The following is a 24,028-nucleotide window of genomic DNA, read 5'->3' on the forward strand; positions in this document are numbered from 1 at the left end:
TCACCCTACGATGGGATTGTGTCGCGCAAGGTTACATCGTATTCTCTGTCACGACCCCCCTTGTTTAGAGTACCTTTGTTGAGTTCATTGCATCGAATGTGTCATAAAATGCGATCACTTCTGACTTCTGTCAATGGACAGAATGGACATCCTGTCACGTCTCAACTGATCCTTCACATGCAGGGCTGGCGCTTCCAAAAAGGCAATGGTGGCAATTGCCTCCAGACCCTGAGCACTGCTGGGCCCCCCGTGCTACCAGACCACCAACCTCCCCTTTAACTCTGACATGCTCCCTTCGGCCCCTGCACTATAACAGCAATGGTATCTCACTTGTCTTGGTGCACTGTTCTGGTTCTTTTATTGTTTCCTGTCTTTATATTTCACTGCGTACCTTTTGTGACCGACACGTCATTACACAACATGAGCCAGATCACCCGAGGCAGACGGCAGGAAGAAGACTGGAGCAGCGCGCTGCTGCTGGGACAGGTGAGATACCAATGCTGTTATAGTGCAGGTGCCAGGGGAGCACGTCAGAGTTAAAGGGGGAGTTTGGAAGGTGGCTGCGTGCTTGGGGGCCCTGGGGGCTGAGTTTGCAAGGGGGGGGGGGCAGGTTACCTTTGCCCCGAGGCCCCATCAGGCATTGAACCGGCTTTGTTGACATGCCTAAGTATTCTAGGCACTGACTGGCCAGAATTATTTGGTAGCTATTCTCAAGTGGCTCACACTAGTATAATCTTCATTAGTCCTAACATACTGTGTGTTGGCCATTTCTAGATATGAGAGCCCTTTTCCATTCCGATCTGAAAAACGAACATTCCCTATCCAACTTTGGCGATCGGGTGCGGTGCACGTTATACCTAAGCACATCCATATTGCTTGATGCAGTTTCCCTATGATCGCGCCTAGGTAATAGTCTATGGGAGAGCATGAAAATTGTCCAGCCAGTGCGGTACTAAAAGATTTCCATGCAATTCACCCTCCTGCCCCCTCTTCTCCCACAAAGAATCGTGCCATGCATCCCAATGATCACTCCAAAAATTGCCCTGCGAAATATGGGAAATGGCATTTGGAACACACATCGCATTTGCAAGTGTGATTTGCAGGGGAAAAGGCTCTGACTAAATAGTAGCGATCCTATTCTAAAATCGCTCAACGTCTAGTCTTATTTTTATAGGTGGGGGGGGGGGGGGGGGGGTTCTTCAATGGTTCTTTTGGGACCAAGAATACCTATCCAATGCTGCAGTATCGTCAGGTATAGGGAGGACTAAAGTATATACAGTAGATATATACTCACAAAGATGGGTTGCAGTTCCTGCAATCACCGTATAGGTCTGCAGGGAATTAACTGTCCCTGTTCAATACTCCAGGTCCTCCTGGATACCAGACAGTAGCTCTTTACAATAGACTTTCCAGAAAAACTGCAAAGCTATTACCTCCAAAGGAGGTCTGACTGGTATTGGGTAGGATGGAAGTGCCCAATGTGACTTCTATTTTAGTGTTTTCAAATATAAAAACAAATAAAAAATAGAAGTAATTGCTTACCTCTCCAGAAGATCTAGACACCAGTTCAACTGGAAAAATGTTTATTCAAAAAGCAATCTGACAACGCGTTTCACGGGTCATGGCCCGCTTCCTCAGGTCAATACAAATATGCCTTGATAGCATAGGGGATAGAGCATAGGCACCTCTAAGGCCTCGTTCACATCAGGGCCGTTTCTGTGCGCTTTTTACAGCGCACTGCCCTGTGCGATCAGCAAGGTATTTACTTTCCCATGTAACTAAATGTAGCTGGTTCACATCTATGCGCTGCGCTGAGCAGCGTTACAGAAACGTAGGGTTGCATGCATTTCTGTGCGTTGAGCTGGAAAGCGCACATCAATGCAAGTGAATGGGTGCGCTTTTTTAGCGCATAGAAGCGCGTACAAGCGCATAGAAGCGCATGCGTTTTTTACCCCTAATTGGAGAAAAAAATACATTTACATACAAAAACAAAGTTTTATTGACAACTGCTGCTAGTACAACAAGCAAAACGTGCTTTAAAGCGCAGCGCAACGCACAGAAACGCGCACTAAAGCGCGCACAAGCGAATGCGTTTTTTACCACGCGCTTTCACACGTTTTTCAGCGCAGCAGATGTGAACGAGGCCTAATAATTTTTCCAGTTGAACTGGCGTCTATCTCTTCTGGAGAGGTAAGCAATTACCTCTATTTTTTATTTTTATTTATATTTTAAAACACTAAAAAAAGAACACACAGTGCCTCCATCCTACCCATTTTTGTATTTTATTTTGTATGCCTTGTTAAAAATACTATAAAAAAAAGAAAATCTGTTTGTTTTTTTTCAATCGGTAAGCTGACCTCCAACAACCCCCAAATGAATGGAGCACAGAGAGATCCAGGCAGCCTTGCAGAGAGGTTTTATTTCTGGCTCGGATGGTGGAGCGAGCGTGTTAATGTCTGCCCCCCCCGTCGTGTTGCCTGACAATGCGGAGATGTGATTGCATTTTGCAAAGCTCTGATTTCTCTCCTCCCCCCCTGCAGCTCCAGCGCAATTCACACTGAGAGGAAGAACAAAAATAGGTCATAGTGCATCCTCGCGGCTTCACTCACCTCTCATAGAAGTCCTCTCTGTAGTAATCAAAGTCAAAATCGTAGCCGCTGTGAAGAGAATAGAGGGAATTTTAAATTGCAAGCACACTGGGTCAAAAAAAAAAAAAAAAAAAAAAAAGCTTCCCCCGTATCAGCGTGGGTGACTACATAAAGAATATCTCCCGGAGACGATTTCATATAGATGCTACTCTATTCCCACGATGCATTTCCCTATTCGCCAGCTTCCCGCTGTATAGCCCCTTGTATCCGCAGTACACTAAATTACACATTAAAAAAGTCATCCATATTTAACCTGTCCGCTGCTGGGAGATCTTACGGGTTGTGCGTTGCGTCCCTCTAGCAGGGTATGGGGGAGGAGGGGGCTATACTGCACCATCCATGCTGCATATTTAATATTCTACTTCCTCTTTTATTATTGAAGCTGTGGCCAAGCAAAGATACAAAGAAACTAGGATAGGAAGATGGAAGAGTAAACTGGCTAACAAAATTAATATACGCTGATCAGCCACAATATTTAAAGGACAACTGTAGTGAGAGGTATATGGAGGCTGCCATATTTATTTCCTGTTAAACAATACCAGTTGCCTGGCAGCCCTGCTGGTCTATTTGGCTGCAGTTGTGACTGAATCACACCAGAAACAAGCATGCAGCTAATCTTGTCAAATCTGACATCAATGTCAGAAACACCTGATCTGCATATGTTTGTTCAGGGTAGATGGCTGAAAGTATAGAGGGTAGGATCAGCAGGACAGCCACGCAACTGGTATTGCTTTAAAGGAAATAAATATGGCAGCCTCCATATAACTCTCACCTCGGGTTCACTTTAAAGGACAACTGTAATGAGAGGGATAGGGAGGCTGCCATATTTATTTCCTTTTAAACAATACCAGTTGCCTGGCAGCCCTGCTGATTTGTTTGGCTGCAGTAGTGTCTGAATCACACCAGAAACGAGCATGCAGCTAATCTTGTCAAATCTGACAATAATGTCAAAAAGACCTGATCTGCTACATGCTTGTTCAGGGTCTGTAGTTAAAAGTATTAGAAGCAGAGGATCAGCAGGACAGCCAAAAAACTGGTATTGCTTATAAGGAAATAAATATGGCAGCCTCCATATGCCTCTCACTTCAGTTGTCCTTTAAAGAAAACCACTGGCTGGTGAAGTAAATAACTGATTATTGTTAAAATGGGGTATTTGTCAATGGGTGGGATGTATTAGGCTGCAAGTGAACAGTCAGTTCTTGAGGGTGAATTGGAAGACACAGGTCATTACAGCAGCCGTTCAGCACCAACATAGGCCGTAATATTAACCACTTCACCACTGAGGGGTTTTACCCCCTGAGCACCAGAGCAATTTTCACCTTTCAGCGCTCCTTCCATTCATTCGTCTATAACTTTATTATTACTTATCGCAATGAAATGAACTATATCTTGTTTTTTTCGCCACCAATTAGGCTTTCTTTAGGTGGGACATTATGCCAAGAATTATTTTTTTCTAAATGTGTTTTAATGGGAAAATAGGAAAAATGTGGGGAAAAAAATAATTATTTTTCAGTTTTCGGCCATTATAGTTTTTAAATAATGCATGCTACTGTAATTAAAACCCATGAAACGTATTTGCCCTTTTGTCCCGATTATAAAACCATTTAAATTATGTCCCTATCACAATGTTTGGCGCCAATATTTTATTTGGAAATAAAGGTGCATTTTTTTCAGTTTTGCGTCCATCCCTAATTACAAGCCCATAGTTTATAAAGTAACAGTGTTATACCCTCTTGACATAAATATTTAAAAAGTTCAGTCCCTAAGGGCTCTTTCACATTAGGGCAGATTTTCTGCGTTTCAACGCAAAGGATAAAGTTTGCGTTACCCAAGGTGAAATGAAAGTCCATAGACTTTCATTTTAGCTTTCACATATAACGCAGCCTTTTTGTGCGTTGCGTTCCACTGCACCCAGGCGCAGCTTTTTGGCCAACGCTAGCTTTATGCGTTACAATGTTAGTCAATGTAAAACGCACACTATGCGCGTTTTTAATCCGTTAACGCAGGCAATCAGTCCCAGAATGCAACAGAGGAACAATGTAGAAAGTTGACAACTAAAAGAAAAAAAAAATTACCTGCGTTTTTCTATGTGCAGTAACGCATTGAAAACGGATTAAAAACGCACACTCACTGCAGTGCAACGCATATCAAAACGCAGTAAAAGGCATACAACAAAACGTATGCTTTGAGCGTTCTCCAACGCAAGCTCTGATGTGAAAGAGCCCTAAGGTAACTATTTATGTATTTTTTTTAATTGTAAATTTTTTAATTTTTTTTTAATTACAAAAAAAAAAAAATGGGGAGTGTGGGAGGTAATGAGTTAATTTTATGTGTAAAAGTCATTTATTTGTATGTGAAAAATGTGTAGGGTGTAGTTTACTATTTGGCCACAAGATGGCCACAGTAACTTTTTGTTTTAATGCGACCTCCAAGCTTCCTTCCGGAAGCTTGGAGGAAGAATAAGGAGGCTGGACACGTGAGTTTTTTCTCACAATGATCGCGCTGCCCATAGGAGAGCAGCTGATCATTGCGGGGCTTAGATCAACGAACGGGAATGGATTTTCCCGTTCATTGATCTCTGGGCGAGCGGGCGGCGGCGGTTCTACTAGCGGCGGGCGGCGTGTTTACGAGCGGGAGCGCGGGCAGCGTCGGGAACGCGGAAAGTACATGTTTCTCCGTCCCTGGTTTTTAAAGGATGGAAAAAGGGGCGGAGAAATACGTACGCGCGGGGGTAAAGTGGTTAATTATGTCTATAGCCTGTGGGATCTACTGTATGTATCGGCAGAAACTGTATGTATCTACTGTATATCTATTGTACCTACTGTATGCTAAATGTATCTGTACCATCATCGACCCTGTATGTGTCAAAATCAATTCCGGGTACAACTCACGTTGTACTTGGCGAAATAAATTCTGATTCTGAATTACAATAATATCGCTGTAATTGGGTGCTGGCATTAGCTGCATCCTGAACTATGTAGTCAAAGGAAAATAATAGGTATTCAGTAGGGGAATATATTTGTTATACAGTATTTCCAGAGGTTACCTGGCGCAGAAGAACCATCGTTTGGCTACACGCATCTGGAACACATGTACTTTAGATTGGGATACCTAGACGCATACATATAATTAAAGCGGAATATGACCCAGCATTTCAACTTTGCTCTAAAACATTATTGACAGCATATTATATGCAACCAGCATTTTTTTTACTAGACCAGCATTGGAAGGGTTACACACAGAGCTTTAAAGTTCCATGGAGAGAAATGCAGACACATCCGAAGTTTAGATAGATACATTTAAGTAAACACAATGTAACAAGTGGTGAATCTGACACACTCTCTGACTGTGCAGGAGCTCCCGGACACAGAGAGAGAGTGAGGCACATTCCACACTTGTTACATTGTGTTTACTTAAATGTATTTATCTAAACTTCGGATGCGTCTGCATTTCTCCCCACGGAACGCTCTGTGTGTAACCCTTCCAATGCTGGTCTAGTAAAAAAAAAAAAGCTAGTTGCATATAATATGCTGTAAATAATGTTTTAGAGCAAAGTTGAAATGCTGGGTTATATTCCGCTTTAAGGCGCCGGGAGATTTGGGCACAGGGTAAAGCCAAAAAACAGCTCACCCTGCACCTGCACCAGTCCCGGTGATGATGACTATACCGCCTCCAGGTCCACGTTGATGGTAGGGAATGATGTAATCCGGCTTCCAGCTATTGCTGGCGGCTGAATTACAGTGTTTTTATAATAATTTGTACTCTGTCTTCTGGTGGTGCCCAGATTACTTACTGAGTGCCACTATAGCTGTAATTCCTATTACGGCCTATGGTGGCGCCCATATCTCCTGCACTGTTTTTACAGTGCTCCTGTCTTGACAGCCAGTCCTCCACAATAGCAGGTTTTGTGGCTTATTCTTGGTATGCAATTGTTAGTAGCTAACAGATGTGGTCTAAAGAAGGACAATGGGTATCTGGAGATAACTAAGGGGAGCAGCTCCTGCTATCGCAGGTGGGTCCAGAACCATTGGGGGACCCCAACTACTATCCTTATCCTATCTCCATCAAGCTCTTCTGCTCAGCTAGCAATTGGATAAACGGACATGTTGGTGGATTCTTTGTTATCTATAGGATCCGATCAGACATGTCTGTATTTAATGTCTTTGTTGCAGTAGTGTAACGTAAAGTCCCATCTTGCAGGCAGAGGCGTAGCTATGGGTGGGCAAGGGGGAACACATGTCCCCGGGTGCAGCACTTTAAGGGGGTGCAGATTATGGCCATAGCATCCCCAAGTGAGTGAGAGGCAGCTCGCTGGCTGCCCGAAGTGCCTCTGCTTCTCTCCCTCCCTCTGCAGAGGAGTGCAGAAGTGTTAACAGCAGCAGAACAAGGGGGCACGTCTGGCTAATTATAGGAGGCACATTTGGCTATCTAAACGGGGGGAAGGGGGGCACATCTGGCTATCTAATCAGCATTTGTACATTTGACTCCACCCATGACCACACCCACATTCGGATGCGTGGCTATGCCCAATTTGTCCAGAGGGGGCGCAAAAACTGTCTTGTCCCCGGGCGCTGAAAAGTTTAGCTACGTCTCTGCTTGCAGGACTTTTCCAGACAGCTATGTATGGTGACGGACCCAATGAATGTCTAGTGCTTTCAAAAGAAATTGTACATGAAAAAATTATCAAACGCTACCTTCCAACCCTTTCCAAATCAGGTCTCTCTACAGAAAAATGTCGACGGACACACCAGATCCGTTAAAGCTGTACTCAAGATCCGCTGTGACTGTATAGGACGCCATAAGGCCCAGTGTGGTCCTGCCTTATAGACTCTGCCAAGCCATGTGACTGGCTGATACATTGATAAAGCAACTTTTCTGCCTCTGAAAACACCATACTATTAACCCTTTAGCAGCCAATTTATTTAGAGGCTTGCACGTGCTCCAGGCCAAATTATTTTAGCACATTTTTTCTATTTATTTGTTCAATTTTCTTGCTTCTAATTAGTACTACTGTAATGTGTATTTATGGCCACTTGTCACCAGGGGGCAGTGTGAGACAATAACAGAGGACAAGTTCTGCTTTCAGTTTCTATATTTTCTTCTAGGGAGAGAGATCAAAGCATTCAGATAATTTACAGCACAACGAGCTCTGCTGACTGAGGTCAAAAGCAGTACACTTATCTCAAATGAAATAACTCTATTGAAGCTGCTAGTGGGTTAAATGATCTAAATGATGGTTCAGAACCTTTTTCACTCCCTTTGATGTGTCAATGATAAGCAACTTCTGTCATGCATTGCATTGTTTTTAAATGGATCCGAGATTAAAAACTAACTATAGCAAGTAAATTGTTGATATATCTTATCTAAAGTTTAGATAGTTTACACGGTAAATTAAGCTGCAAACAGCTTCAACAGTATTTGATTTTTTCTTCCTGTGCTATAATGAGAGCAGGCGGCTATTCTGCTTGTCATCATTACACAGGCAAGCTGCTCTGCTTCTCCACCCCTCAGCCTGTGAAAACTCCACTCCCCTCTCCTCCCCTCTCCTCCCCCTTGCCTCTGAAATCTCGTATGTGCTTCAGCAAAAGCCCCCTCCTCCCCAGGCTGATCTCCCATGAGCACTTGCAGCATGGGACTCAGAATGCCTAGGCGCTGGAGGAGCTGGGGGCGTGGATACATTCATTTACATGCAATTAGGTAATAAATACAATTAAAAAAGCATTTGGGGGGAAGAATTCCCAATAAACTATATGTAAGGGGCAGAAAAATGAAGGCAGTAAAAGTTTGTCTCTGATCCACTTTAAAGTGAACCTGAGGTGAGAGGGATACGGAGGCTGATTTTCTTTTAAACAATACCAGTTGCCTGTCAGCCCTGCTCATCTATTTGGCTGCAGTAATGGCTGAATTACACCAGAAACAAGCATGCAGCTAATCTTGTCAGATCTGACAATATTGTTAGAAACACCTGATCTGCTGCATGCTTGTTCAGGGTTATGGCTGAAAAAGTATTAGATGCAGAGGATCAACAGGACAGCCAGGCAACCGGTATTGCTTAAAGGATACCCGAGGTGACATGTGACATGATGAGATAGACATGTGTATGTACAGTGCCGAGCACACAAATAACTATGCTGTTTTCCTTTTTTTTCTTTTTCTGCCTGAAACAGTTAAATATCAGGTATGTAAGTGGCTGACTCAGTCCTGACTCAGACAGGAAGTGACTACAGTGTGACCCTCACTGATAAGAAATTCCAACTATAAAACACTTTCCTAGCAGAAAATGTCTTCTGAGAGCAGGAAAGAGATAAAAAAGGATCAATAGTTCATAGATTTTAGCTCTGGCATACTTCAATTAATGTGTCATTGAGCAAAAATAATAAAACAGTTAAAACTTAAAAAGTAAATTTAAACATAAAATAAAACTGTGGAATATCTTAAAAGTCATTTTTTAGGAAAAGGAAGATAGATACAATTGTTTATTTCATTAGTTTATTTTTGCCTCGGGTGTCCTTTAAAAGGAAATAAATATGGCAGCCTCCATATCACTCTCACCTCGGGTTCACTTTAAAGGGAACCTGAAGTGAGGAAACTTGATTCATACTGTACCTAAGTAGAAGGAAGGCTCTGGATACCTTAGTCCAGTGTTTTTCAACCAGTGTGCCGTGGCACACTAGTGTGCCGCGGCATGTTGCCTGGTGTGCCGTCCTCTTCCCCCCCTCCCGCACGTCCCCGCGGCCGCCGCTGCTATTACCTTAGCAGCGGCCGCTCTCCCCTCTCCAGCGCATGTGTTTATTCAAGGCAAGCAGCGTATCTCCCGGCTGCTCTGTGTGACGCGCAGGAATCAGGGCTCGGTTACCATAGTAACGGCGATACATATCGCCGCTACAGGAAGCCGCTGCCCTGCTTCCTGTGCGTCACACAAAGCAGCAGGGAGATATGCTGCTTGCCTTGAATAAACACATGCGCTGGAGAGTGGAGAGCGGCAGCTGTTAAGGTAATAACAGCGGCAGGGACGAGCGGGGGGCACCACCTACCCATACTGGGGCACTATGCTAGCTATACTGGGGCACTATACTGGCTATACTGGGGCACTATACTGGCTATACTGGGGCACTATACTGGCTATACTGGGACACTATTCTGTTTATACTGGGGCACTATACTGGGGGCACTATACTGGCTATACTGGGGGCACTATACTGGCTATACTGGGGCACTATTCTGGCTATATTAGGGCACTATTCTGGCTATACTGGGGCACTATACTGGCTATACTGAGGCACTATTCTGGCTATACTGGGGCACTATACTGGCTATACTGGGGGCACTATACTGGCTATACTGGGGAACTATTCTGGCTATACTGGGGCACTATTCTGGCTATACTGGGGCACTATACTGGGGCACTATACTGGCTATACTGGGGGCACTATACTGGCTATACTGGGGCACTATACTAGCTATACTGAGGCAACTAAACTCCCTCCTACACTGGGGCAACTATGCTAGCTATGCAGCCCCCCCCCCCCCATAGCCTGCTGCGCACGGCACTGTCCACTAGGTCGCGCAAACACCCGCCCCCCCCAACCCCCCCCCCCCCGCCGTTCCACGGAGAAAAATTTGGTCAGAAAGTGTTCCCCGGGCCGGAAAAGGTTGGGAAACACTGCCTTAGTCAATGCCGTTGTTCCTGGTTGAAGTTATTGGACTTGCTTGGTTGAATAGCTCTTTGGCACGCTTTGGACAGCCCCCGTGTAGTTCCGAAGACAAGCGCATTGGTACTGCACTGGTGCAAGTCCAGGCTTGCGCATGCGCCTGCCTTCAGAACTACTAGGGGAAGCGAAGAGTTCCAAAGGCTGCCAAAGGAGTATTGAAGACCTAGTTGGATGAATAACTTCAATTAGGGACAGTGCAGGACGGACCAAGGAGCGGGAAGGCTCTATGGTATCTGGAGCCCTCCCTCTACTTAGGTAAGTATCAAACCTAAAGTGAGGAAACACACTTCGGCTCTGTTAAAATCTAAATCGCTGATGGCAGCCATTTTTGTTCTTTTGTGCATCCGTTCTCCCCCTCCCGGCGCTCCAAAGCACGCTACAATTTTGTACAAAGCGCTTTTGTAAGCGCTTTTGCAGAGCAATTCCATTTTTTCACTTCCTGATGTTAGTCAGGAAGTGAACTCTTTGACCCGGAAAATAATAAATACAATGTATTTATTCTTAAAAACGCGAACGCAATCGCCGGATATGAAAAAAAAAAAACGATTTGTGAGCGTTTAGCGCTCTTACAATACCTTCCATTGTAGCAAAATCGCCCCGAAAATTGTACAGGCATTGCTTTGTGGAGTGCAAAGTGGACGAAACGCGCTGATACGAACCTTCTCATGGAGATTCATTTCACAAGCGTTTTGTGGGCGATTTTGAAAATCGTCTGCGCTTGAAAAAAGGCCAAAAACGCCATAGATGTGAATGAGCCCTAAAAGATTACACCTGTCATGTGTGAAGATAGAAGCTGTAATGCAAGCTGGCCATACACATATAGATTTCTGCCCAGCATTCTGAAAACAATCGATTCCTCTCTGATCAGAATCGATTCAGAGAAGAATCAATTCCAACCATGCACTGCATGCTGGGAATCTGTTGAAAAATTGATTGAACTGCAGTGTTGCCCTGTTCGCTGCCGTTCCTACTCCACCCTGACCGAGAACATTTCTCCTTTCGATAAAATCAATACTTTAGATCGATCTCAGGCCAAAATGTAGTAATGGGACATTTTTGTTGCATTGATTTCCAGCAGATTTGATTATACTGATTGTATCTGCCGGGGATCGAACTGAAAATTCAACTCATGTATGGCCAGCTTAAATAGCTAATGTTTTTAGTTTTTCCCCACTTTAGGAAGGATTGCTTTAAATGCAGTTTCAGACCCCCCCTTTTTTTTACTAATTGTCCAATCTGATCACACAACTCTTCCTTAAAGAATACACGAGGTGACATATGATCATATGATGAGATAGACATGTGTATATACAGTGCCAAGCACACAAAGATAATGTGTCTGTTCCTTTTTTTCTTTCTTTACCTATAAAGTTAAAAATAAGGTATGCAAGTGACAGTTTCTGTCTGGGTTGGGACCAGATCAGACAATAGCGTAACCATCACTGATCAGGAATTACAGCCATAAACCACTTTCCTGGCAGAAAATGGCTTCTGAAAGCAGAAACGAGATAAAAAAAGGGTCAATAGTTCATAGATTTAATTCTGGCATACTTCAATGAATGTGTCATCGAGCAGAGACAATGAAACAGCAAAGACTCAAAAAGTAGATTTCAAAAATAAAATAAAACCGTGGGATATATAAAAAAGTCATTTTTAGGAGAAGGAGGATAGATACAATTGTTTATCTTATCACTTAATTTTCACATTAAGTTCAGCCTTCCAGTTAAAAAAAAATGCATTTGATAATAAACGGAAATGCATTAGCACTGGCAACTCATGTTGGTCAATAGTCTTGTTCACATCTAGTGTGTTTTCGCACTTACATTAAAAGAACATTTTTTTTTTCGTTGCATGTTTATGTATCTCATCTTCTTTATGTATATTCGGACGCATTGAATAGTGTGAACAATGAACATAGCCATACCCCTGACATTGTGCTAATAGCAACACTTTATCCTACTTGGGCTAGTCGGTACATCCGGATTTTATACTCATCATATCATATGTGGTCTATGGTTAATGGATGTATTGCTGAAGATGGAATAAAAGTGAAATTTTGTAGAGTGGATGAGTGCTCTGGCTGTAGCTTCTTTTCTGGGGTAAGTGACTATATTCTATGATGAGTAGAATTGTATGGTCTGAGAGACTCATGCAGCAACCTCTAACAGCAAACAGGTATATGTATGAGTGTGCTATACTGAAAATACCTTGCTGGCTGGGTCCTGTAGTTCCTTACTGCTAGGAGAGTGGGAGTGGCATTTCAGCGCAGAGCTGATCACCTGACCCCTCCCAGCTCTATCCCTTGCTGAGAGAGAGTAACTGTTTCTAGCCACTGCAGTTCAGCATTTTTAGCACCTTTTTGTCTTTTTCCCTTCAAGGGGCTCGATTCACAAAGCGGTGCTAACCCAGTTAGCATGCCTAAAAGACTTTAGGCATGATAACCATTGCACCATGCTGGTGAAAAGCCAGTTTAGGCGTGATAAGTTTTAGGTGTGATAAGTTTAGGTGTGATAAGTTTAGGCATGATAAGTTTAGATAAGTTTAGATCGCTTGCAAAGTCCCGCACGCAAAGCAGCGCCATTAAACTTTATACAAAGTGCACCAGTCTTTGCTAGCGTAAAACTTTTGATCAGCTGTGCACTGCGGTGCTAACGCAGTTGGCGCTCAAACTTAGCATGCCTAAACTTATCACACCTAAACTTATCATGCCTAAACTTATCACACCTAAACTTATCATGCCTAAACTTATCATGCCTAAACTGAGTTTAGGCATGATAAAGGGCTTTTCACCAGCGTGCTAACTGTTAGCACCGCTTTGTGAATCGAGCCCTAGGTGTTTAAAGTGGGATAAAACTCATAACATTTAATAAAAATGTGTTTTCCTACTTTTTTTTACCCATACAGTTAAGATATGTACTTTTTGTGCACAAGTTATATTGTTCATTTGCAAGTTCCCAAAGTACAGTTTATCTGCTCTGAAAGCTGCCAATGCATTTTATTGCATAGCTGCTGTATTTGTATATTAAAATCTATCTAGCGATCACTTTGAGGGCTGGTTCAGACGGACATTTGCAGAGCGTTTACAGCCAGCGTTCAGGGCTTGGTGTTAAACGCTCCCATTCAAGTGAATGGGAGCGTTTGTACCAAGCTTTCAAGCGCGTTTACACAAACGCGGCGTTTGGGTCCCGATTTTCCCTGGCGTTCAAGGAGCCCCTGGAAGCTACATGTAGCTTTCAGGGGAGGTTAACCGCGACGGCTAATGTCCCTCTAGGGGAAGAAAAAATGCGACCGCATCCAAACGCACACGAACGCTGCTAAACGCGACGCCAACGAACGCAACGCCTCCAAACGTCCATCTGAACCAGCCCTGAAGCTCTCTGCTTCTACAACTTTTCAGCACAGCTAGGAATGTATACTAAGTGTAGCAGAAAAAGGAATGTAAACAAAAGTTAATGTTATCACCTCTTCAGATGTGGCAGCAAGCTTTCCACTCAAGAAGCAAGAGCTGTGTTTAACTGTTTGAATGCTGGTTTGCTACAAATGTTTTTTTTGTGGTAGTAAATTTTATGCTGTAAATCTCTTAGAGCAAAATGTTGAGTTTTATACCACTTTAATAAAGCATTTAACCCTCCATTTAAAGGGACACTTAAGTCAAACAAAAAAAAATGAGTTTTACTCACCTAGGGCTTCCAATAGCCCCCTGCAGCTGTCCGGTGCCCTTGCCGTCTCCCTCCGATCCTCCTGGCCCCGCCGGCAGCCACTTCCTGTTTCGGTGACTGGAGCTGACAGGCTGGGGACGCGAGTGATTCTTCGCATTCCCAGACACATTAGCACCCTCTATGCTGCTATATGGTATATGATATATGCTATAGCAGCATAGATGGCGCTATTGTGGCCAGGAACGCGAAGAATCACTCGCATCCCCAGCCTGTCAGCTCCTGTCACCGAAACAGGAAGTGGCTGCCGGCGGGGCCATGAGGATCAGAGGGAGACGGCGAGGGCACCGGACAGCTGCAGCGGGCTATTGGAAGCCCCAGGTGAGTAAAACTCATTTATTTTTTGACTTAAGTGTCCCTTTAACCCTAGGTTTGTAAAAGTCATGTGTGTCTCTCAATATCCTGTCCTGTCTGCAGTTAAATGGCTGGCCGGGGGGGTCAGGGGTAAAGCTAGAGACCACAGGGGACCCAACCATTCTAGAATGGGTTTCCTAAACAACCTCTGCTATTAAGTGGTAGAAATCTACTTCCTTCACCTGGCTCATATTGGAACATAGTGGAGTACTTTCCTTACCATTTTATTAGCGTTTTTTCACCGTACATCTGGCCCACCGATAGGCGGGTGGATTCCTCTCTTTCCCTCCCTCCCTGCAGAGTCGCAAGTGGGCGATTAGCGGGAGTTAACTTACTCACCTACACAGCGCTTCCTGCGTTGCGTCTCCATAGTAACAGGCCGACACGTGACACGCATCACATGACATGCCAGCGTATTACACGCTGGTTGCCAGTGTATTACACGCTGGCGTGTCATGTGATGCGTGTCATGGAGGGGCGGCACGTGTGACGTCTCGGAGCTAGTGGGTGAGCGGCATGAACAATGGGATCGGTGGGGGATAGATGTCGCTGGGATTGATTATATTCGCTCGGTGGATCTACTCAGCAATAACTTTGAAGCAATAACTTTTTATTACTTATGCCATTAAAGTGATACATAAATTATATATATCCTGTGAGTCTGTAGTGATTGGATATGATCGCCAGTGGTGCTGATCACAAGCTCGTGATCGCCGCCCCCCTCCCAGGAGAAATGAGTATAGGAGTACAAAGTACCCTTTACCCATTTCCACAAAGGGTTAAATGAAATAAAAACACAACAACAACAACAAAAGTCCTTTATTAATCTTAATTAACCAGAAATACTTACGTGTACCTTTAAAAAAATAAAAAGAGTAAACCGAGAGCCCAATATGGTGTAGTATGTATTGGAACGGGGGAAAAATGAATCGTAAATGTTAAAACCTGGGTTACCCCTGAGGTAACCACTGTATAGGCAGGTGGGAAGATTAGGCTTGTCCCCACTCAGGACTAAGATGTCGCTCTCTGTGGATAGAGGAAAAGAGGGTGTATCACCCTTCCACCATGGGTGGACAACTTGATATAAGGATGTACAGAGGCGCCAAAAGGATAAAATATGCTAAAAAGTTTAAAATGTTCAGGTGGCGGTGGTGGACTGGCCACACCAAAAACAGACACGATGCTGTTGCTTGAGGAAGAGATAATTTATTCACATACCCCTAGATAAAACTGCAACGCGTTTCACAGGCACAATCCCGCTTCATCAGGCAATAAACAACCAGAGTATCACACAGCTCTGGGTCCAGTCAAAGCTTGGCACCTCTGTGAGGTGCCAAGCTGTGACTGGACCCAGAGCTGTGCGTGTAATAATTATCATTTTGATTTACGGTATTTTTTGGACTACAAGACTCACTTTTTCTCCCCCAAAAGTGTGGAAAAAGTCACTGTGTCTTATAGTCCAAATGCAGGGAGTTACTGACTTGTGAACGCCTGCTAATACGAAACATCCAACCCGCCGCAATGTCAGGGACTCCCTGTACTGTGCCCATGCAGAGGAGGAAAAAGGGGGACAAACGGAGGACACAAGGGGGACATAAAGGGGCATAGAGGAGGACAAGGGGGACACAAAGGGGCATAGAGGAGGACACAGGGGGGACACAAAGGGGCATAGAGGAGGACACAAGGGGGGCACAAAGGGGCATAGAGGAGGACACAAGGAGGACACAAACGGCATAGAGGAGGACACAAGGAGGGCAGAGGCAGACACATGTGGATACAGGCGGACACATGGGGGACAAAGAAGGACATGGAGACACAAGAGGTACATGGAGGCATGAGATACAAAAGGGGGCATAATCCCCAAGATGCCCCTCCACTATGGATGTACCAGTTTTAGTGTATATTTTTCCCCTTGTTTTTTGTCCAAACCTAGATGCGTTTTATGGTCAGGAGCACATTATGGTTGGAAAAATACGGTATATAAATTATAACGTTACAGTTTTTGAAATTTGGTATTATTTAAAAAATGAGAATGTTAGAGTTTTTTACATTTTAAATGTTTAGTATTTATAAATTATTCATTTTTGAAATGTATTGCTTTCAATATTAGTTAGTAAGGTGGGGTTTAGGGTTAGGCGTCAAGAAGGGGGTTTAGGCATCATAAAGGGGGGTTTCAGTGTTAGTCAGGAAGGGAGGGCTCTGGGTGAAAGAAGGGTTAAGTTCTCCTCTTATTTCGAATACTCCTTCCTCTTCTATTCTCCTCCTTGCCATTTCGGAAGGATCAGTCCATTGTCGATTCATATTATCATTTTTATTCCAGGTTTGCCCTCTGGGTGGAATTATGTTTACCAATGATGAGCAGTGAATTTCATGGGTAGTTTTATCAGTCGGCATTGCCATCCTATGTCAATAGAAGCCGCAGATTAAACCGTTCCCCCATTCTTCATTGGCAGGGCACTATTTGATCTCTGGCCTTCGCACTGCCTTCCTCTCCTCTGAGGATAATGATGTTGTTTAACCAATCCTCGTTTGAAGTCATCGGTAATTTACACTCAAAGCGGTATGGCTTTACAACTTAATGGGATTGGGTTTGGATTTTTTTTTACTGTTAACAGGGCCCTGATAAATCCTTAATATGAGAAATCCAATAATTATTTTAATTGCCTCTGAAATGACTGCAAAACCGCCAGCGATTTCTTTTATACTTTCAGCCTCTCTAATTGGTTTTAAAAGATAATTATAGCATGATAACCCTTTTACCGCCAAAGGGGGAAGCTTAGACCTGCGAAAATACTGAAGATTTAACCGTGATTTCTATTGTTTCCATACAATGATTGGTGGTGTCGCTTCTCAGCGGGGCTCCCCCACAAGACATGCTGGGAATATTTTACTGTCGGAGAGCTATGACATAATTACTGGTGTAAACGTTAAACGTGTAGGATCACCCAGATGTGGTGTCCTATAATATACGACTGGAACTGAGAGCCCTCTGGCTTTGCCATGCTGTAATAACCTTTTTCAGCTACTCCTGCAGAGTTTGGATAGGAGGCATGCTGACTGCTGGATGACAACTTAAGGTGCCCATACATCTATTGATTTGACAGGCGATTGACCATCCGATTCGATAATCATTATCAATTGGACGAAAATCTGTGCTGCCAAAAGCGACGATCGGACATGCTGCAAGATGTAGGGCCGGCCTGCTCGATAGGGTGCGTGGCGATAATAGTGTGCAATGATCGTGGACTACGAACGTTTATGGAAACCCCCGGCCAATGTCACCCCCCCAGTGTAAATGTACACCCCGTGCCCCTGCATAAATAATTTATCTCTCCGCCACCCACAATCTTCTCTTCCAGGTTCTTCCAGTTCTTGCCACAAGCGGTTGCCAAGTTGCTGGCACAACCATATGGTTGCTAGCGGCACATGGTTGTGCCACTAACCACGTGGGGCAAAAACCATAAGAACCTGGAAGAGGAGTATGGCGGGAGGGGCCTCGGGGCAATTTCCCAGGTTGCCTCTATGGTAGCACCAGCCCTGGCCAGTAGACTTCAGTCAGCTGCGGGTATGGATGTAGGAGTATGCAATGTGCCAAACTCTGAAGCTGGCACTCACTACAGAGGGTACTGGAATAGAGAGCATCACCACAGAGAGGTACTAGAAATCAGGACACACAGTACAACGGGGCTAAAAACTGCCTATTTGTTTTTTCTTGGGCGTGGGGGCTGGAGTGTATGTGTGTGTGAGGAGGAGGGGGGGGTGTTAGATCAACTTTAGGGGGGAGGGGCACTGTGGCACACTTGTGAGGGGCACTGGGAAGCTAAGGCACATTTTTACTTTTTTGGGGGAAGGGGCGCACTGAGAAGCTGTAAAAAAAACAACTCTGTGGGGGCACTGTGAAGTTGGGACACATTTTGGGTAAGTGTTAAAGGAACGGCACACACTTTGGGAGGCATTGAAGAACTGAGACAAATTTTGGGAGGCATATGAAAACTCAGGCGCACTTTGAGGGCGTTGAAAGATGAAACACACTGTCAGATACACTTTCTACCGAATCAGACTGGCCCACTGCCAAGATGCATACAATCTGCATGCAAGACATAATTATTTGCATCTCACTGACCATCTCTAATAAGGAGTGAAGGAAATTCCCATGTATTTCATAAGTACAAGTAATCTGCCTAGATGTTTTGCAGTCAGTATTTACCTTCAGCCTGTCATGTAAACAAACATCTGCATATTAGTGTCAGACTGTAGGCAAACACGATAAAACAGCAGAACAGATTGATGACAAATATTGTTGAATGCCCCCCTTCCTGACCTGCAGAGTAAGCCCTCCTATACTGAGCCATGTGCTTTATCAAGGCTTGCTTGATCTCCTCAGTGTACAGATCTTTTCAAACCTCAGTACAGATGGTATTGGGTTACAATGGAGCCTGAAGTGAAAGGTATATGGAGGCTGCCATATTTATTTCTTATAAACAATGCCAGTTCCCTGGCTGTCCTGCTACTGGCAACACAATGAGACACAAACATGAACATCCTAAGCACAACACCTAAACTTTTATAAGCAAACAAGTGAGGTGTATGCAATCTAGTATACTCAGGAGTACAAACATTTGTATACTGATGAGACCTGATCTCAGTTTAATAGATATGGCAATATAAATCATGGAAAAAGATATGGAGACTCTGCTTCTCTGTACAAACTGGCTTAAGCCTCGTCCACACGCCTGACTTAAGTCAGCTAAGGTGGCCAATATTGACCACCTCAGCCGACATTCAGCCGTGTGTATGGCACCGTCGACCCCCAACACCTAACCTGCGAGCGATCTGCCGGACGGATCTACTTAACACCAGTGACCCCAATCCCAGATGATCCCATTGTTTGTGCCACTTCCCTGCCTGTTGCGTGTCGTCACGCAGGCACCACTTGTCGTCCCTCCGTCATCCCCCCACATAGCGGCACAGTGCGTCATTAGCTAGACAGCAGAATGTGTGCAGCAGGGATCAACAATGCCGTCCAAGGGGATCAGGTGCTGATCCCCGACGGATGACATCCCTTGTTAATGCTTACGAGCCCTAAGCCTGACTTTTCATCCATCACCACTCTCAATGGACCAATCTGCTGAAAACCAAACACTTTCCACATGGCTGATATCTTATCTTATCAGCAATGGTGGTCACAAGCATTCAACCAAAGCCCCATAGGCGCATATGAGCACCATCACCCACAGCAACTCACAGTTTAGGGCTGAGTGCTGTACATATGCAATGCTATCTGGGTAAATGTAAAACAAAAATTCAAAACAGGAAAATAAGTTGCTCCCTTACCTCCTATAATGGGACTACAGGAATGTAGTTGAAAGAACTTTATTGGCACATAAACAATGCGTTTCACAGGTCTGTACCCACTTCTTCAGATACAGTGTCAATTTTCTGATTTTGAAAATTATGAACGCTAACCTCCCCTTTCCTGGGGAGTGGGGACCGCCTGGCCACCTACTTATAGTACATAGGCTTCAATTCATCAAAGGGTGTTCGATAACAAAACCCCAGTCCTTAAAATACCGCATTCGGTATTTTACACTTCACTGTGCTAATTCATCAATATTTTCCCATGTGTGGTAGAGGTTCCTTAAGTTACCGAACTACTAGGCTTCGATTCATCAAAGGCTGTTGGATAACAGCAGAGTGGTGCAGAGCAGCTTGGAATGTCCCTGTGTTGTTACAAGCAAATTACAATAGAAGGCATCCAGACATCCCTTTAGATGTAAACGTGTTATAGTTACTGTTATTTATACTGCCTCTGCTGCTCTGAATCTGTCCATCAGTCTTTCTTAACATTTGACTTATTTGCCACAACGTAGATGAACTTCCTGGAGACATTACAAATGCCATGCTTAGTGATTTCACCACCAGCATCTTTGCATTATCAAACAGGGCCTGAAAGGGTTACACCACCGAAGGGAATCTGGGGATATATTTTGTCCCGTTCTCTCTGCTCACTGCCTGGGGGGTCTGAAAGCTTGTGTGGAGAAGCCTGTGTGACCTATCAGCACTTGCAGGAGAACAGGGGCTGTTTCTATTGGTTGCCTTCTCCTGCTAATCATGAAAACATTCACACAGAAGGCTTTCGAAGCCTGTAACGACAGGGGAGAGCTGGAGATAATCACCGAATGTGTTAGCGAATGTGGGAACCTTGATGAATTAGCACAAGTCGGTAATTTATCTCATTGCTCTGTCATTTCAGCTTCTCATTCGGTAACAGCTTTGATGAATTAACATTTTCTAAAGTGCTCCGTTAAGTCAGCTGTTTTCAGCATTACCGAATGCGGTAATGCTTGATGAATTGAAGCCATAGAGCATTTATGACAGTCAGAGGGGTGTCAGCCGACCAGGCCGGTCAGCTGACAATTCTTTCGGTTTTCATTGGTCCAGCACTTAGGGGAGGCGCAGGAGAGCGCTGGTGTATATATACTGGGTGCTGGTCATTCCTCTGGTGTCTGGCGTTGCGATCACTACGTGGTAGCACTCAGACCTGGTCAGTATCTGTGTTTAGTAGACCACTTTCGTAGGTGTTGATGATCAAGGAGCTCACACCTTAGTCTAGGAATTCTGTTATCATCTGTGTTGTTATCTAGACCAGTTTCCGAGGTGTTGATGATCAAGGAACTCACACCTTAGTCTAGGAATTCTGTACCATCTGTATTATATTATATATATTATCTAGATTAGTTCCAGGAGTGTTGAGAATCTAGGAGCTCACACTCAAATCTAGGCATTGTTGATTATCTGTTATGACCTTCTGCTTTCCTGACCATTCTTCTGATCTCTGATTTTGTACCTTTGTCATTCTGATCTCTGTTGCCAAACTCTGCTAGTCTTAGGATTCTGCATCTGTCTCCTGTCTCTGTACTTTATCTGTCCGTGTGTTTACGACCTGGCCTGCCCGACCTCGAGAACTATCTCTCCTGTTAAGAGATAGTTCACAGATCCGTCAGTGACACTCCCCTATTGGTGTCACTCACGTTCTGTCCTTCCCACTCTCAGCCTGGCTCCGCCCCTTGGGGAGCATCAGACCTGTGGAAGGAATCTGATCTCTAGCAGTATCTCATACTGCCTAGCACCCTTCTTACGGGTGCTTTCCTCAAAGTATTACTGCTGCACCAAACACTCTTATCACTCAGGTGTCCAGAGGTTAGAGATATATCTGATTATCGGTGATACTGCAGATCATCAATAATCGGGTATATATCTGCATTCTCGGTGTTACTGCAGATCACCGGTAATCAGACCCTCTCTGTGTTACACCGATCGTTACAGTTTTTAAGGTGTTTTACTCTACTCTGGCGCCTCTGTTCAATAACTATACAAGTATTGTAGTCCACCGCCACTAGTGGAAGGGTGTTACCCCAATCTGTTCCCTCTACAGAGAGTGACTTTTTAACCCCAGTGGGGTCGGGTCTAATCTCCCCACTTGCGAATACAGTGGTTGCCTTAGTGGTAACCCACCTTGTTGAGTAACTTTCTTCTACCTCATTTGCTGTACATAGCACTGTGCTAACATACTACGCCATCTGGGGATCTTGATTGTTCCTTTGTGTACCAAAGTCAGGAGGACCATTCATCTGATATATAGCACTCAGCTAGCCTACTGAACTCTAACACCCCTCTCTCACTCACGACCATGAGCATTTACCAGACCGTAAAAAAATGATGTGAGTCACACATTCCAGTTTTCGGGTTCAGCCCAGAATCCCAGCAGACAGCATGGCTCAGTGAGTAAGTCATTTATAGGTTTATGTCATAGTGAATTGCATTGAAGAATATATCTCACCTGTATAATGCAGCGGTGGCTCTCTTTAAACCTTTGGGTCTGCTGGGCTTGGGTTCCCCGGCCATGTTGATATCTGTTGATAAATAGAAAATGTTGTTAAATTTCAGCTGGAGGTATGCCCATGTTACTGTTTTGGAAGATTATCAATGATGACTTGAGTTATTTGATCAGTGGAGGCGCTACACTGGGGCATGCTGGGACATGCTAGGGCACCCCCCCCCCCCGGGGATCACTGTGGCCCCCTCATTCCCCCCCTTTCTCAGTATCAAACAGTTAACTGTCTCCAGGCTCAAGCAGCATTCACTGAACAGGATAGGGACTGTACAAAACTCTCCATGCCAGCCTGAGATTGCAGACATTAAAGGATACCCGAGGTGACATGTGACATGAGATAGACATGGGTATGTACAGTGCCTAGCACACTAATAACTATGCTGTGTTCCTTTTTTTTCTTTCTCTGCCTGAAAGAGTTAAACATCAGGTATGTAAGTGGCAGTTCCTGTCTGAGTCAGGACTGGGTCAGACTACAGTGATAAGAAATTACAACTATAAAACACTTTCCTTGCAGGAAATGGCTTCTGAGAGCAGAAAAGAGATAAAAAGAGTCAATAGTTCATAGATTTTAGCTCTGGCATACTTCAATAAATGTGTCATTGAGCAAAAACAATAAAACAGTAAACACTTAAAAAGTACATATGAAATAAAACTGTGGAATATCTTAAAAAGTCATTTTTAGGAGGAGAAGGATAGATACAATTTTATCAGGGCATTATCTATTTGCCATAGATACCTCACAATCCTTGCAAGGTCCATTGTAATGAATGTATCTTGATGACACTTATATTTGCAAAAAAATCTCTCTGCCTCCTTCTGATTGTATGTTATAACATTGTTGATAAACAGGAATAAAGTCCGAAGAAAGCTTGCTAGCTGAAAGCTTGCTGTTTTGCTTTTAAATTAGCCAATACGTGGTATTATCCAGATTCAAAATTTCCTGTCTGTAAAATGGTGGCTCAAGTCTGCAGCAATGCTTAGCTTCTAAAATTAGTAATTACACACACATTGTTTCCCTCCCTCCTGCCCCCCCCCTTTCTTGCCTGCAGAGCCCTGAGACACAGGCTGGGGGCTGGAATGATTTGTCTGTGATCTGTCCACACAGGAACATGCCAGCCAACTAGCCAAGTACATCTGTAGGTAATGTTTCTTCTATAATTGCACCATCATTTGGCTGCTGTTCTATTTGTAAAGTTTACATTGGCTCCTATCATTGCTGAACTAGTTAGCCTTAATTTTATCACCTGAGTTAGAGAACTGTTGGATTGACGTCTTATCAATCTTATCAGTTGTTTGAACAATAGTAAACAACTTTTTTTGGTTGTTTCAACTTGTTTCACAACAAAAGTTGTTTGATAATTGTGCTGCATAAAAGGCCGCTGTTGAGCGTGTGTATGGGGCTTAAAGAGAATCTGTACTGTAAAATTCTTACAATAAAAAGCATACCATTCTATTCATTATGTTCTCCTGGGCCCCTCTGTGCTGTTTCTGCCACTCCCTGCTGCAATCCTGGCTTGTAATTGCCATTTTTATGCAGTGTTTACAAACAAAAGACATAGCAAGTGATAGGCTGAGAGTAGCTAAGTGTGTGAGTCATACAGAGTGTGCAGGTGGCCTGGAGAGGGTGTGTATAGCTTCTATCCAATCACAAGCAGCACAGCACATTCCAGCTTGACTGCCTCAGCCCGACAGACCCGACAGAGG

General features: G+C 44.0%; 1 protein-coding gene across 6 annotated transcripts in view; it reads right to left on the reverse strand.

The window, feature by feature from the left end:
- Positions 1 to 24,028, reverse strand: part of RALY (RALY heterogeneous nuclear ribonucleoprotein) — a 226,402-nt gene that overhangs the window by 21,759 nt on the left and 180,615 nt on the right. For 5 of the 6 annotated variants that reach the window (XM_068262268.1, XM_068262269.1, XM_068262266.1 and 2 more), the window contains 2 exons: positions 22,271 to 22,343; positions 2,610 to 2,657 (listed from right to left, as the gene is read on the reverse strand). In XM_068262268.1, the coding sequence (XP_068118369.1) occupies positions 2,610 to 2,657; positions 22,271 to 22,343 (121 nt within the window). The remainder of the gene's footprint in view (positions 1 to 2,609; positions 2,658 to 22,270; positions 22,344 to 24,028) is intronic. The other variant, XM_068262267.1, reaches the window with a different exon arrangement.

Source organism: Hyperolius riggenbachi, chromosome 12 (assembly GCF_040937935.1).
Source record: "Hyperolius riggenbachi isolate aHypRig1 chromosome 12, aHypRig1.pri, whole genome shotgun sequence".
Classification (NCBI taxonomy): Eukaryota; Metazoa; Chordata; class Amphibia; order Anura; family Hyperoliidae; genus Hyperolius; species Hyperolius riggenbachi.